At 48.4% G+C, this 15,269-nt stretch overlaps 3 protein-coding genes across 4 annotated transcripts; 2 read left to right on the top strand and 1 right to left on the bottom strand.

The window, feature by feature from the left end:
* The first annotated feature begins 2,000 nt into the window (after positions 1-2,000).
* On the top strand, positions 2,001-9,446 carry CENATAC (centrosomal AT-AC splicing factor). 2 transcript variants are annotated; one of them, XM_025465297.3, is made up of 11 exons: positions 2,007-2,213; positions 2,341-2,504; positions 2,923-3,021; positions 5,899-5,965; positions 6,040-6,102; positions 6,421-6,485; positions 6,664-6,769; positions 7,626-7,656; positions 8,795-8,884; positions 8,957-9,089; positions 9,183-9,446. In XM_025465297.3, exons 1-11 carry the CDS (start codon positions 2,094-2,096, stop codon positions 9,253-9,255), a joined length of 1,011 nt encoding a protein of 336 aa, XP_025321082.1. In that variant the 5' UTR covers positions 2,007-2,093; the 3' UTR covers positions 9,256-9,446. The 2 variants fall into 2 exon arrangements, with proteins under 2 accessions (XP_035572698.1, XP_025321082.1); XM_035716805.2 differs by lacking the exons at positions 7,626-7,656; positions 8,795-8,884; positions 8,957-9,089; positions 9,183-9,446 and adding an exon at positions 7,047-7,619 and having other exon boundaries at positions 2,001-2,213.
* Positions 9,354-12,090, bottom strand: RPS25 (ribosomal protein S25). The gene is made up of 5 exons (XM_025465298.3): positions 11,768-12,090; positions 11,460-11,555; positions 10,748-10,931; positions 9,496-9,595; positions 9,354-9,403 (listed from the first exon to the last, which is right to left on the bottom strand). The coding sequence occupies exons 1-4, from the start codon at positions 11,768-11,770 to the stop codon at positions 9,501-9,503; spliced, it is 378 nt and encodes a 125-aa protein (XP_025321083.1). The 5' UTR covers positions 11,771-12,090; the 3' UTR covers positions 9,354-9,403; positions 9,496-9,500.
* A 117-nt stretch (positions 12,091-12,207) lies between these two features.
* TRAPPC4 (trafficking protein particle complex subunit 4) lies at positions 12,208-15,120 on the top strand. Its single transcript, XM_025465296.3, has 5 exons — positions 12,208-12,460; positions 12,679-12,853; positions 13,635-13,738; positions 14,373-14,499; positions 14,779-15,120. Exons 1-5 carry the CDS (start codon positions 12,286-12,288, stop codon positions 14,855-14,857), a joined length of 660 nt encoding a protein of 219 aa, XP_025321081.1. The 5' UTR covers positions 12,208-12,285; the 3' UTR covers positions 14,858-15,120.
* Positions 15,121-15,269: the final 149 nt, after the last annotated feature.

The following is a 15,269-nucleotide window of genomic DNA, read 5'->3' as shown; positions in this document are numbered from 1 at the left end:
AGACAAAAGGAATTTGGGAAACATACTATAATAAGGCTTTGAAAGTCATGCTGGGAAATTTAATTTTTTTTTCCTGATGCTAATTTAGAGGCGTTAAATCAATCCAGAAAGTCACTTAGAGGCTTTCTTGAAACCAGAGTCTGGAGGATAAATGGAGTTGAAACAGACCACACACTTGGAAACCAGTTATAAAGATTTTACATGAATCTAAGCAAAAGAGCAAGGGAATTGAAACAAGGTTTTCTCTAGGAGTATAAAAAATGTTAGAACAGACTTTAAACATCTCAGAAATCCAATGAGACAACTTGAACAGGGTGGATTTAGGGACTGAATAAAAGCAGATGTCAAAGATAACTCTCCCCCAAATTCCAGATTTTAGCTTGGTGGGATTTACTGGAAGGATGAAAATAGGGGATGTTCTCAAGTGGAAGATGTTGAGTTCCATTCACACAAGTTCAGTTGCAACTAAATGAACGCGGTGGAGAACTTAAGGTAAACAGTTTCAAAAGCAAAATTGCAGAGGGCTGAGGAGTTAGTTGAAGTTGAAGCAGTGTAGACTACTCTAAGCAGCTTTGGAACAAATGAAAGAAATAGATGGCTGGGTTGATCTGCTTTTGGAGCTTGACAAAATAAGAGATCTGGGAAGGTCAAGTGAAGTAATAGGTTGCCTTGAGAGTATGGTGGAAACAGTCCTGGAATCCAGTGGGTGAAGCGAAGCCAAGAGGACCTAAGACCTAGACCACTGATTTTCAAACTTGATTGAGCATCAGAATCATTGAAGGGCTCATTAAACTACGGATTGCTGGGCCCCACTCTAGAGTTTCTGATTCATTAGGTCTCTGGTGGGGCCCAAGAATTTGCATTTCTAACAAGCTTCCAGCTGTCCACCTGGAGGCCACGCTTTGAGAACCTAGAGCAAAGCAGCTGAGAGATGCAGAATAGTTTTCTGAGTGCTTAGGAATAGTCATCTTCAAGAATGGAGTCTTCTTGCACTTAAAGGCAAGACGGAAGATGGTGGTCAGAATACAACTTCAGAGTTTGAATTCAGAGAATGACAATTGGGGGCAGACAAGATCCAGGACTGACCCAGCCAGGGAAATGATGGGAGGTCCAGGAGTTGAGTGTTGCTGGGGTCTTCAAAATGAGTCACATCTGACAGAGGCCTGAGTCTAACGGGAAGCTCCAAGAGGAAGTTAAGATCTGAAGGGGAGTCTGGCTACTTTCTGAGGTTGAATTATGTATAGTTGACTGTATATACACCCATAGGCATAGTAGCCCATCCAGGTTACTGTACCAGTGCTGGTAACAAATCTAAGTGAAATTCGGGACTCTGTCCTAGTTCTGTTGGGCATAACTTACAAATAAGGTCTGGCTGGGCCCCAGGCTTTTTTGGGGGTGCTCTAGGGTAGAGATCATAGCCTGGGGATCTCGGCCGTGTAAGGGAGCAATTTAGGCACTAAGGTAAACTCATTTGGGTAAGGAACTGTTCTTTCTGGGAAAAGCAGCTTGCAAAAAATAAAAATTCCACGAGCATGTTTACAGAATAAAAATGTCTGTTAACCCTCAGCAATGATTCTGCACCGTTTATATATAAGCTTCCCCTTTACAGCTCTGCAGTAAGACTGCTCAGAACACCCCCGCTCCCCGGGGGGGAGGATATGGATGTGATTAGGTCTTAGATTAGGGCCGCCTCCACCATGCGTTCCTTAGGCGGGCTGGTACTGAGGCCCACTGGGGGCGCTGCCTCCGATGCTTAACTCCCGTGCAACCTTCCACAGTTACTTCCTCTCCACGCCTCAGTCTTCCCATCTGTAAAATGCCTGTAAGAATAGAACGGCACGTAGCGCTGTTGTGAGGACTGAGGTAGTTAATGGGAAGCTGGGAGGACACACAGGGAGCACCCTATCGTACTAGTTACCTATCAGTGGGAGCCCGGGAAGGGACTCGCGCAGCCGCAGAAGGGGCTGCAGTGGCGCCGGCCCGCCGCTGGGGGCCGCGGGGACCGCTGGGTACGCCCCGCCCCCGAGGGGGTCAGGGGTCGCCGGGTGGAGGGAGACCAGCTACGCGTCGCGGGTACAGCGGCTCCTGGGCCCATGGCGCCGGCGCAGCGATGCCCGCTGTGCCGCCAGACCTTCTTCTGTGGTCGCGGACACGTCTACAGTCGCAAGCACCAGCGGCAGCTGAAGGCGGCTTTGGAGCGGCTCCTGCCCCAGGTGCGGACGGGAGGCGGGAGGGGGCCGCGGACCGCCTGGGGTGGGGGATGCGGGCGGTGCAGGGAGGGCGCGAGGGGGGAGACGTGGGGGCTCCACTGGGGGCCTTCTGGGCCTCTCTCCGCCGCAGGTGGAGGCCGCCCGCAAGGCCATCCGCGCCGCTCAGGTGGAGCGTTACGTGCCGGAGCACGAGCGGCGCTGCTGGTGCCTGTGCTGCGGCTGCGAGGTGCGGAAACACCTGAGCCACGGAAACCTGACCGTGCTGCACGGGGGGCTGCTGGAGCATCTGGCCAGGTGAGATCCGGCCGAGGAGCCTCATCCATCCAGCACATTCGCATACTGTCGTGTGTGGGGGGAGAGGGGGGTTAGGGGTGGATGAGAGGAAGAACGCTTTTGTAGTTCGGGTGGATCGAGTCACCTTATTGGCGTTGCATCCTTGAGCGGTGGAGGGTTTATGGCTGCCATGGTCCCAGTGGAAATGGTGGGGAAGCCAGATGGGCAGCTGGTTCAGGGTTACCTCCCATCATCTCCTTTCAGATTCTCACATTTTTACTGGAAGAGGGAGACTGGACATCTGGAAGAGACTAGTAACATTGTCCTATCAGCCTAGCCCAGAGGCAGAAACCAAGATGTCAGTGTGCACTACTTACCTAATGCCTAGGTATCAGTGACGTTCTGTAATCTGTCATTGAGATTATCCGTTCATTTGCAGCCCAGAGCACAAGAAAGCAACCAACAGATTCTGGTGGGAGAACAAGGCAGAGTTCCAATTGAAAGAGAAGTTTCTGATCTCCCCCCAGGACTATGCACGGTAAATCACTGATTATGAAAGATGAGATAACAGAATAGGGCTTCTCTAGATCTTTGTCAGGTGCTGGAGCTTTCTCTATTAATTGGAAATTTCAGTAGGGACTTTGTAAGTATCTGTTGTCTTCATAGCACTCATTCCTAGGCATGATACTGGACACAAAAGAAGCATGACAGAGTCTTTGAAAGGTTTATATCTAGTTGGGGATAGGATTTATGATACACTTAGCAAATAGAGAACAGTATATAATAAAAGTATTTTTTTGAGAGAGAGAGCACACAGAGGAGAGGGAGAAGCAGACTCCCCGCTGAGAAGAGAGACACACACCACCACCACCACCACCACCACCACCACCACCACCACCACCGTGGGGCTTCTCAGGACTCTGAGATCATGACCTGAGCTGAAGGCAGACACTTAACCGACTGAGCCACCCAGATGTCCCTAAAGTTAACTATTATTTAAATGTGTAGTACAGGGATCCCTGGGTGGCGCAGCGGTTTGGCGCCTGCCTTTGGCCCAGGGTGCGATCCTGGAGACCCGGGATCGAATCCCACGTCGGGCTCCCGGTGCATGGAGCCTGCTTCTCCTTCTGCCTATGTCTCTGCCTCTCTCTCTCTCTCTGTGTGTGACTATCATAAATAAATAAAAATAAAAAAAATAAAAAAATAAATGTGTAGTACACAGAATTGTTAAGGTCCTGTAGCTTTTATAGTGTATAAGCAACTGGTACCCACCCAGCGCTCACTTGAATAATCTTAGACTCTGTTTTAACTGGCCTCTAGAGGACCCTGAGAAACTGGAGTGCAATAAGCTGGTCAGCACAGAGTGGGTATGAGTGCTGACTGCTTCAGGAAAAGGACAAAGCCTCATACTACCTTTTTTTTTTTTTTTTTTTTTTAAAGATTTTATTTATTCATGAGAGGGAGAAACAGGCTCCCTATGGGGAGTCCAATGCACAACTCAATTACAGGACTGCAGGATCATGCCCTGAGCCAAAGGCAGATGCTCAACTACTGAGCTACCCAGACATCCCAGCCTCATTCTACTTTTATTGGGACAATACTGAGATTATAAGGAATTGAACCCAAGGGGATCTTGGAACCAAAGTTACAGAAAAACTCATGACATCTATTATTGTTTCCTACTCAGTGTGGAGAATAATGAGGGAATGGGGAGAAATACCTAAAACCTACCACCTTGCCTCCAAATTTGCGGTTCAGACTGGGCAGGAGATGGGGAATTGAGGCCACTCTGACCCAGCTCCAAATGGTGTTTGGTGGGAATAAAGGATAGTTGAGCAGAAAAAGTTGTAATTGAGAATTATGAGGATGGACTCTTTAAACGTATTAGTTTTGATTTTTGAACATTATACATTTCAAGCTCACATGCACAAGGCAAAGCCAAGCCTGACTGATTTATCAGTTGGTAAAGATAACACAAGCCATCCTTAGATTCAGACAGGTTATCGTTTTTACATAGAGTAAAGAAGCCCAAAGTGCCAGCTTTCCAGGTCCTTGTCCCACCCACCAAAGAGGACCACTCTGAAACAAAAATGGCTAGCTAATTGTCATGTGAGCTGTAGGACACTCTGCTGCTGGGAAGCCCAGTGTGGCTTGCAGCTCTAATCTGAGAGAGGTGGGGAGAAATCTCCAAGTGGGAGAGGGCCTCAAAGCAGCTCCTTTCAGGACTCCCATCCTGTGTTCCACGAGCATCACACAGGTTTTCAGCCAAGACTCTGATGCTGTGTTCTAGGCTTTGCCCGAATGGATAGATGCAAGGCTGCCAGGGTAGTGGTAGAGCCATTCCCCCACAGAGATGTTTTACGTATTGAGATCAGGCCAGAAAGCAAATCCTAAAATTGATTCCAAACAAGAACAAATTGTCGTAGCTATATATCAAATTGAAAACAATCACAAAAGAATAAGAATTCAAGTAACTTGAACATAAAATTCTGAGTGTATATCCTTATATTTTCCAAGGTCTAAAGAGCTACAAAGAAGTCCTGAGCTTTGCTTAGTAGTTTTGTTGGTAGTGGTATTGCTTGTATTGGTATTTTTCTGGTACCTTTCTGTGTGTATTGCAAGGTAAAACAACTGTAGTTATATATTGGTGTTGTCCCATATATGGGACAAGTTAGACATCAAAAGAGATGAATTGATTTTAAGTGTGGTAACGTTTTATAGGCTCTTCCTGTTCTTAGGTGCCTGTCGAAGTATTCAGAGTTAAGTTTCATGATGTTCTAAAGCTCATTTTTGATTTGGCAAAAGGGAAATGTATATATAGAAGAGAAGCAGAGCCAGTAATGCAAAACGTTGACAGTGAATCTGGGTAAAAGGTACAGGGGTGTTCATTGTTCTATTTTGTTTCTGTAATTTTGAAATTGTCTAAAATTTGAAGGAAAAGAAATGATCTACAGAGGATCTTTTATAACTGGTGTTCTTGGGATCCCTGGGTGGCACAGTGGTTTAGCGCCTGCCTTTGGCCCAGGGCACGATCCTGGAGACCCGGGATCGAATCCCACGTCGGGCTCCCGGTGCATGGAGCCTGCTTCTCCCTCTGCCTGTGTCTCTGCCTCTCCCTCTCTGTGTGTGTGTGACTATCATAAATAAATAAAAATTAAAAAAACTGGTGTTCTTGGCTGACTAGTCCTTTTCCTTTTTCTTATTTATCTTAAAGATTGTGTTCAGTTGAGAGAGGGAGAGAGCGAGAGAGCACAAGCAGGGGGAACAGCAGAGGGAGAAGTAAGCAGGCTCCCCACTGAACAGGGTGCCCAACATGAGGCTCAATCCCAGGACCCGGGGATCATGACCTGAACCGAAGGCAGATACTTAACTGACTGAGCCACCTAGGCACCCCTCCCCACCTTTTTCTTTTTAGATTCAAGAAATCCATGGTGAAAGGTTTGGATACCTATGAGGAAAAAGAGGATGAGGTGATCAAAGAGGTAAGTTAAAGAAAGGTCTCCGAAGGACCCAGCCCCATGATCCTGTACCTAGCTAAACAGCCTCTCCCCCGCAGATGGCAGCTCAGATTCGAGAGGTGGAACACAGCCGGCAGGAGCTGGTTCAGTCTGTCTTAGAGGTTGGTGTCCCTCGGAGCCGCCAGAGCAGTATCCAAATGCATTTGATCCCTGGTTTTCCCAGGTCCAGCATTTCACCTACCAGGTCTTCTACAACTCGTGGACTCCATGCTTCATCTGCTCCGCTTGATTTCCCTTACCTGTCCGCCAGGGGGCAGGCCTTGTCAGTGGAGATGTGGGCAGAGTTAGGAGGGAGGGAAGTTTGCAAGATGGGCAGTACCCTCCATATGCCAGTTTGTTTCCTACTGGAGGGTGGGAGCAAGGCCTAGACTGACACTTAAGGATCCGAGACACATTTATTTTTCCTGAATCAAACTCAGCCTCAGGCAGTGCCAGACCCAGAAGAAGGCTCTTCAGCACTGGGAAGCTGGAAAGGGACCAACAGGTAAAATTGCTAAGGAATCTTATTGGGAGTGTGACCTCTGTTAGAACATTCTGTAACTTTTTGGCTGGAAGATGGGGAATCTGGGTGAAAGGTACATGGGTGTTCCCATTCTGCTATCCTCCAGGGGTTGTGGCTCAAGGACCTCTCTGCCAGCCTGGCTCCTGTTTGTCTTTTTTAGTCTAGTGGCCTCCACCTCACAGCAGCCCTCCTACTTGGACCTGCCACCCACCCCAGAGCTTGATTGGATGGAGACAGGACAACCTTTGACATTCATTGGCCATCAGGTACAATGGATAAGCTGGCCCGGAAGGCCAGTGCCCCCACAATTCCCAGGACACCCATCTCTCTTGGGTTTTGTACCTTTTCTGGCCATTCCCATCTCCCTAGCTATGCCTTTCCTTGGTGTGTTCAGACCTCTTTCCTCACCCACCAGTGATTTCATCTGCACCTGTTGCCCCCTCTGCCACTGAATGCCAACTCCTATAGCTCATCCTCTGCAAAACCCCCAGCTCAATTTAGGACATTTAGGCACATGAATCTAACTTACCCTACCATCCCTAGATTTCCAGAACTGTAGAGTTATTGTCTCCTCTTTCATCTCTTACATCGTCTGTGAGTAGACCTAGTTTACTTGCTGGCTGTAAGATGGCCTCTGTTACGTTTTGGATGTTTCTGTTCCCCCTGCATTCCTGTCCTAAACAGAAAGCCACTGCCTCACCTGCTGTCTTGTACACGTGCATCTTCTGATTTTTTGCATGTGTCATTGCTATGGCATTAAATATTATGTCTACCTTCCTTCAGCCTGCCTCAAATATCACCTTTTCATGGAAGGCTTATGTGAACAGGTCGCCTGTTACAAATGTATGTGGGACCACGTAAAAAAACTGTCAATGTAATCTGTGTTAATTTCTGCTTAAGTCTCTTCCCCCTTGGTACATACTGCCCTGTGTAGAAAGGGTTTTGCTTATGATGCAACTAGTAGGCACTCAGTATTTTAAGATTTAATGCCAACCAGGGCATAGAACTAGCACTGTGGTACTTCTATACCCCCTCCTGTGGCTTGCCCTTTTTCTAGCTAGGAATATCCCATCCTGCCCTCAGTTTCTTATCTGGGATTTTCCTCCCCATTTCCGACTATAGGATACACCAGGAATTGGTAACATCCACTCAGGTAAGAACCAGGGCAGTGTTTCTCAGATGGTAAGAGGCAATTACTTTATTTTTTTTAAGTTTCTTATTTTAGGGGTGCCTGGGTGGCACAGTCAGTTCAGCATCCCAACTCTTGGTTTTGGCTCGGGTATGATCTTGGGGTCTTGAGATCAAGCCCACACTCAGCACAGTCTTAAGATTCTCTCTCCTTCTCCCCACCACCCTTGTGCTCTCACTGAAAATTTTTTAAAAGAAGATGGGTGTCAAACCAACTGCCACCCAGGCACCCCAATTATTTTTTTAAAGAATACAGTTAAGATAAAGTGCTATCTGATATAAGGCCTTGTATCTTTAATATATGAAGAATTATCAAAACTCAGAGGGATGTAAAAAGATGTTCATCATGGTGACTAAAATGAAACGCTATGTATGTGAAAAAACATTCCTAAACTGCCGGTGGCAATGTTAAAATGGCATAACCAATTGGGGAAACAGTTCAAGGATTTAAGTTAAACATACACCCACCATCATGATCCAGATATTGCAGGAGAAAAAGCAAATATGTCTGCACAAAGTCTTGCACACCAGATGGTCACAGCTCTAGTTGCAGTACCCCAAAACTGAAACTGAAAACAATCCAAACGTGCCTCAACAAAGGAACAGAGTAGCACTCAACAAAGTATTGTTAAGTGCAGCACAGATAAATCTTAAAATAACTATTAGAAACCAGACGGAAAAAAGGCACATACCAGCAAATGCAAACTAGAGTTAATGGGCACACAGCCATGGTTGCCTGGGGCTGGGAAGAGGTACAGAAAGATGCAGAAGTACTTTATAAAGGGGAGGAGGATACACAACGGTGACATCTGGTATCGTGTGACCCATTTACTCAAAGCTTTTTTCAGATTGTATACTGTCAATGTGTGCCGCTGTAGGTCAGTCATGCCTCAACAAAACTGTAAAGTGTCAGTACAGCATATCACGTGTAAGGTATGTTGCTTTACATTAGCCCAAGCCCCTCAACTTCCCATGGTTCAGAGTTCCTCAGTTTTGCTTTTTAACATTTCAGGTGGCAATTGGTAAGAGCTTATAGCTAGGGCATGTTTCACGGTAGCCTGAAACTTAAATGCCTTCATTCCTGCTTAATGGGTCTTTTCCAGGTGCTACACCTCCCTGGATGGTCCAGGATGAAGAATACAGTTCTGTAAACCAACAAATAGGACCATCCTATGAAGAATTTCTTAAAGAAAGTGAGTAAGCCAATTCAAGAACGGGAATAAACTCTAATAGAAACAGTTCAAAAACTGTTTACTTCTTTGTAGAGGAAAAACAGAAATTGAAGAAACTCCCCCCAGACAGAGTTGGAGCCAACTTTGATCACAGCTCCAGCACCAGTGTAGGCTGGCTGCCCTCTTTTGGCCGGGTCTGGAATAATGGACGTCGCTGGCAATCCAGGTATAGGTTCAGTTCCAGGACCCCAACACCCCAACCCTAACACCCCCTTGGAGAGGTCAGCCTTCATCCTGCTAACCCTTCATTTCCTTTCAGACATCAATTCAAAACGGAAGCTGCAGCAAGGAACAAACAGTCATGTAAAGAAAAAAAGCCAATCATTTCCTGATATTTTCCAACCACCATTAAGGCACAAAGCCAAGTCAACAAACCCTACCTGCTTATTCTTCTCTGTAACTAGTTTTCTTAGGAAAGAGACATACCCACTTATTTCATTTAATAAAGTTTTATTTCCCAAAATGTACAGTTGGTGGGATCTGCAAAAAAACAAAAATAAAGAATCAGAATTATACAGCCTTATGTAAGATATGTATACTTTCTATGCCATGAGCCCCTGGGTTCTTGTTACCTTGTTCATGCATCTTCACCGGCAGCTGGGGCATCTCCACCCTTGGTGTTTCTGGTGTAAATTACTTGAGCTCTGTGCTTTGAAACCAGTTTAATAAGTCCTAGAAAGAAAAATAAGGATACATTTTTCACACAGTACTATGAAACACTCAATGTAAACACTAGGAATGCTGAATTTAAGCGTGAGAGTTTAATAAGAACACCCCTAAGGGCACCTGGGTGTAGCTCAGTGGTTGAACATCTGCCTTTGGCTCACAGCATGATCCTGGGGGCCTGGGATCGGAGTCCCTCATCGGGCTCCTTGCAGGGAAGCCTGCTTCTCCCTCTGCTCACCTTCTGTCTCTCATGAATAAATCTTTAAAAAAACAAAACAAAACTGGGCAGCCCCGGTGGCTTAGTGTGTTCAGCACCGCCTTCAGTCCAGGACGTGATCCTGGAGAGCCGGGATCGAGTCCCGTATCAGGCTCCCTGCATGGAGCCTGCTTCTCCCTCTGCCCATGTCTGTCTCTCAAATAAATAAAAACCTTAAAAAAAAAAAAATCCCTACATTTCTTGGTGGTAATCTAATTTTATCTATTCTAAATGAGGAGCCTATGACTTGCTATTGGGATGGTTACCCTAAGCACTTAAATAATTTACTTAGAGCAAGCGTGTGCACATGCATAAGCAGGGGGAACAGGAGAGGGAGAAGCAGGCTCCCTGCTTAGTAGAGAGCCCAATGTGGGCCTCATCCCCAGGTCCCTGGGATAATGACCCCAGCTAAAGGCAGACCCTTAAGCTACTGAGCCATCCAGGCACCCCGCCCTCTTAACACTTAAAAAAACACTACTTCCATATTAGACATTAGAGATGGCTTAAAATATTTATACTCCTTTACACTAATGTGGATGAAATTAATTAGATCCAACACCCAATTTTTAAAAATAAAGTAAAAAATGTTTTACTATCAAAGCTTTTGGTAGTTCCATAGTATTTCAACATCATTGGGATTCTTCTGTAATATTTAAGGTGAATTTACTTGAAAACAGGGATCCTGAGGCTTCCACCAATATGACATAGGGGTCCATGGGACAAATCTGGCCAAGGGCCCTTCTTCGGGGTCTACCCAAGGGGAAACATGTGGGTTAGAGTATTACATCCAGTGGTGAGCCTGTGCCCATTTACTCAATTCCAGTAAAGACAGTTTAGGGTGGCTAACACCGTCATGCCAATTTAACGTGTAAAAGCCCATCAGTACAACACACCCCTCTCACCTTTACTGAGGAGCTCCTGAAGGGCTGCCCTGGCCAGAGAACCTCGAATCTTCAGTCTCTCAGAGACAACAGCTGGAGTTATAAGCTTATAGTTGGGAACCTCCTTACAGAGTTTGTCATATGTCGCTTTGTCAAACAACACCAGATTATTGAGCTTGTCTCGAACTTTGCCTTTGGACCACTTCTGCTCACGAAAAGAAAAAAAGAGGGAGTCGTTGCTCCTGGAAGAGATCACGCTTTCTGTCCCCAGACCACCTGTGTCAGGGAACTCGTTCCCCTGGCCTCAGTACTACAGCGCAAGGGTTCCTTGGCCTGCAAAAACCCACGAAATTCAGAATTTACAGAGACTTTACGAACTAAGATTCAAACCACCAAGACACAAAAGGGACCCTCGCTACCGTTAACGGCATCAAAAACGCGTTAGACTAAAGAAAAAAAGGCTGTGAGAGTTTCGGATACAGGCGGGGCCCCACGATACTGTTAAAATCTCGTGCTAGGCATCAGGATACTTTGCACGCTCCCGTTTAACTTCTACGTACTGCGCAGCACCCCAGTGCTCAAAACAGAACGGTGAGGAGCGTACAAGCCCTAACGCTCGGACTCTAGACCCCACACTCCTAAGAGCAGTTGCCCCGAACGTGACGTACTAGCGCAGCCACATGGATCCGGCGTCCCCAATCTCACCCACGCTTGGGGCGGGGGGCGCTCCTACCTTCTTTTTGGCCTTGCCTCCAGACTTGTTCACTGGGTCTTTGTCCTTCTTGGCCGACTTTCCGGCATCTTTCTTCTTCTTGTCGTCCTTGGGCGGCTGTAGAGGAAAAGGGAGAATGCAGCCAGATGACCCGGCGGCCCCACAGCGCCCCAGCCCCACCACCCGAGCACATGGGGGAAGCAATCCTCCCGCCCGCCTCAAGGAGCGCCCGGCGGGTCTGGGGCCCTCCGTCCGGTGCCGCCTCAGCCGCGCCCCAGCACCGCCCGGCCCCCTCAGAACCGCACGGCCTCCCACCCTCAAGAGCTCACCATAGCGAAGCTCGGCGAGCAACAGCCACCCTGCACCTCACTAAGATGTCGGACAAAAAGGAAGCGCCGCTCCCGGACCGGCCCAGAAACCTCCACCCTCAGCGAGCACTTCCGGGGCAGGGGGCGGAGCCCGCGGAGGAAGGTCGGCGGCTGCGGCCCGCGCCGGGCGGGGAGTGGCCCCCCCGAGGGGCAGTGGTTCCCGAGCCGCGCACCCGAAGGCTGCTCGCGGCTTGTCGGGCTTTGCCGCTAGTTTTGAGGCAGCCACGTGGTGCCATTCCCTGACTCTGGAAACTAGTAAAGACATAGAAAACCACCCGTCCGGCCCCTCAAAGGCTCCCGGGGACCCCGCTAAGCGTGGTGCCTCAAGTGCGCAGGCGCCGCAGCGGCCCGCCCGGCGGGGAGGGGAGGGGAGGGGAGGGCGGGGCGGGGCAGGGCCGGGGGCGGGGCCGCGGCTGCGGTTCCGGGGCGGGGCCGTCAGGAACCCGGCGGATCGCCGTCTCGGACCCGCGGCCGCAGCGATGGCGATCTTTAGTGTGTATGTGGTGAACAAAGCGGGCGGCCTGATCTACCAGCTGGACAGCTACGCGCCACGGGCCGAGGCTGAGAAGACTTTCAGTTACCCTCTTGATCTGCTGCTCAAGCTGCACGACGAGCGTGTGCTAGTTGCCTTCGGCCAGCGCGACGGCATCCGGGGTGGGCTAGGCTCGCGTCGGGTGGTGGGCGGGCCTGGTGTAGCGGGGTGGGCTGGGGGCTCCGCCGGGCGGGAAGCGGGGCGGGGAGAGGGGCCGAGGAGAGGGCCGCGGGGTGGACTGGAGCCTGAAGCCTCCGCCCGGCGGGGAGGGGGGCGGGGGTGAGACCGTCGGCGGAATGCCCACGCTGCCGCTTCACTGACCCCAGCCTCACCTCTGCAGTGGGCCACGCAGTGCTGGCCATCAATGGCGTGGACGTGAACGGCAAGTACACTGCCGATGGGAAAGAGGTGCTGGAGTACCTGGGCAATCCTGCCAACTACCCGGTGTCTATTCGATTCGGCCGACCCCGCCTCACCTCCAATGAGAAGCTTATGCTGGCCTCTATGTTCCACTCGTAAGTCCCCCAACCCTTCCTGGGGCCTGTGGGCCTGCACTTGGCCCTTAGGCCGGCTGCATCAGGGAAGTCTCCTGAGCAGCCCTGCTTACCTTTTTTGGGGCCCCCTTTTAAATCGTCAGTTCTTGCGAAAAGAAAAAGAACTAATCCAGGTTGGCTAGGTTTTAGGTAATTCTGGCAGTGGTGTGATCTTGCACAAGACTTCACTCCGCTTTAGTTTCTAAAGTAAGGTAGCTAAATTAAATGATCGTTAAGACCTTTTCCAACTCAATTATTTTTTTTTATTTTTTATTTAAGATTTAATTTTTTTATTTATTCATGAGAGACACAGAGAGAGAGGCAGAGGGAGAAGCAGGCTCCATGCAGGGAGCCGGATGCGGGACTCGATCCCGAGTCTCCAGGATCACACCCCGGGTTGCAGGCGGCGCTAAACCGCTATACCACTGGGGCTGCCCTTCCAACTCAATTATTATAGGAGATGTGCTGGGTAAATCCTAGTCGAGGGCTAAGTAACCATGGCACAAAATTCCAGTGATAATTTTACCCCAAATTTTCACATAAAATGTTTTACAGCAAAATACGAGTGTAAAATACATGCAGAGTTTAAATGGATTTTAAAGATATTTTGGTGCTGCTGCTAGGCAGTTAATACTGTCTCTTCTGACTTCTCAGGGTGTAATGTGAACTCAGCAGACAGGGTCATTTCAGTGGAAAAGTTTGAGAAGTGCTCCTCCCTTAAAGCAGTGGGGCACATTCCCAAACTTACCTCCTTTGCAAATAGGCTGTTCGCAATTGGTTCCCAGCTGTCTCCAGAACAGGGCAGCTCAGGCATTGAGATGCTGGAGACCGACACGTTCAAACTGCACTGCTTCCAGACACTGACAGGTAGGCGTCTCCAAATAGGCCAGAGGGATGCAGTGGGGCAAGTTGGGGGAAGGGATTGACCAAAGACGACTTTGGTAAGCAAGGGGGTGGTGGTTAGCTTTTCCTGGGACAATTGTACAGACACGTCAATTTGTTTTGTGAATCCAAAGCCAATATTTAACCTGATGCCAGTTTTGTCCACACCACCCAGAATGCTCAGCCCTGGTTATCCCGTGTGCAGATAAAATTCACCGTAATAGTTTCTCATGTTGCACACGTTTCAGAAGGTGTGTTTCAAAATGAAACTTGAATGCCAAATGGAAATGACCTTTGGATCATGTAATTGCTTCACTCCCTTAATGGAGATCATTGAAAACTGCCTCAGTCTGTCCCCTGCCAGGCACTTGCTGCCGAGGGACCACAAGACTAACAATTAAGTGACAGAGCTAGATGTCAAAGTGTAGTCTCAGTTGGGTGATGTGATAGTCCCTTCTCTGCTCCAGTCTTATAGATTTCACAGTCTTGCCTTTCCTGCTTTATGGAGCAATAAAGACAAAATTAAAAATGGGCTTATGAAAATGCTCTACACACACACAGGGTGATGTTACTTGCCGCATTCTCTGCCCTATGGTGACCATTCTTGGCCCTTCTCCAGGGATCAAGTTTGTGGTGCTGGCAGATCCTAGGCAAGCGGGAATAGATTCTCTTCTCCGAAAGATTTATGAGATCTACTCAGACTTTGCCCTTAAGAATCCATTCTACTCCCTGGAAATGCCCATCAGGTAGGTGGTCCCCCTCCCCAGAGACTGGTCAAAGCATCCTTGCTCCTCCCTTTATGCTCTTCCTCAAGCTCATTTTTCAAAAGGATAAGAAGTGTTACTTTTAAATGAAACAGAAGTAAACTAGTCCTTTGATATTTTGAGAAGCCAAAGACTTTTCTTGGGGTTCATGTCCTTTTTCAAGCAAGAGTTTCCACTGGTTTCCCCTTGGCACCCAGAGTGGGGGAAAGAGTCTGAGACCTTACACTTCGTCCTTATTTGTGCCTCTTGGGTCTGGCCTAGGTGTGAGCTGTTTGACCAGAACCTAAAGTTAGCCCTGGAGGTGGCAGAGAAGGCTGGAACTTTTGGACCTGGATCATAGGCTGAGCCTGCAATGGATCCCCCACATTTTGAGAGATCCTTCAGCAGGTATCCTGCTGTTTCCACTCCGATGGAGATGCCCACAGCCTCGTTAGTGCCCTTGGAGATGGGAGGGTGCTGAGCCTGATGACGTGTACTGATCCCTGAGCCTTAATACATGCTCTGCCCTCCTGTATCTCTTGTGGGCCTACTTCCCAACTCTGTACAGGTTTATTTATGGAGGGAGTAGACCCATAAATGCTAAATAAATAAACATTCCTTTTACCTGTGTTTGCTATCCTAACTGATGGTTTAGGGGGAAAGGCTCCGGTGGGGAAACAGGAATGATAAGGGAATTCTGGGAAGATGAGATATGTTCTAGTAGAAAACAAGTAATTGTTCACTGAATAAATGAGCATGGGACTTTGCGTCGG

The sequence above is a fragment of the Canis lupus genome, chromosome 5, assembly GCF_003254725.2.
Source record: "Canis lupus dingo isolate Sandy chromosome 5, ASM325472v2, whole genome shotgun sequence".
Classification (NCBI taxonomy): Eukaryota; Metazoa; Chordata; class Mammalia; order Carnivora; family Canidae; genus Canis; species Canis lupus.
Note: the sequence above shows the minus strand (reverse complement) of the source record. Positions and strands in the feature narration are given on the sequence as shown.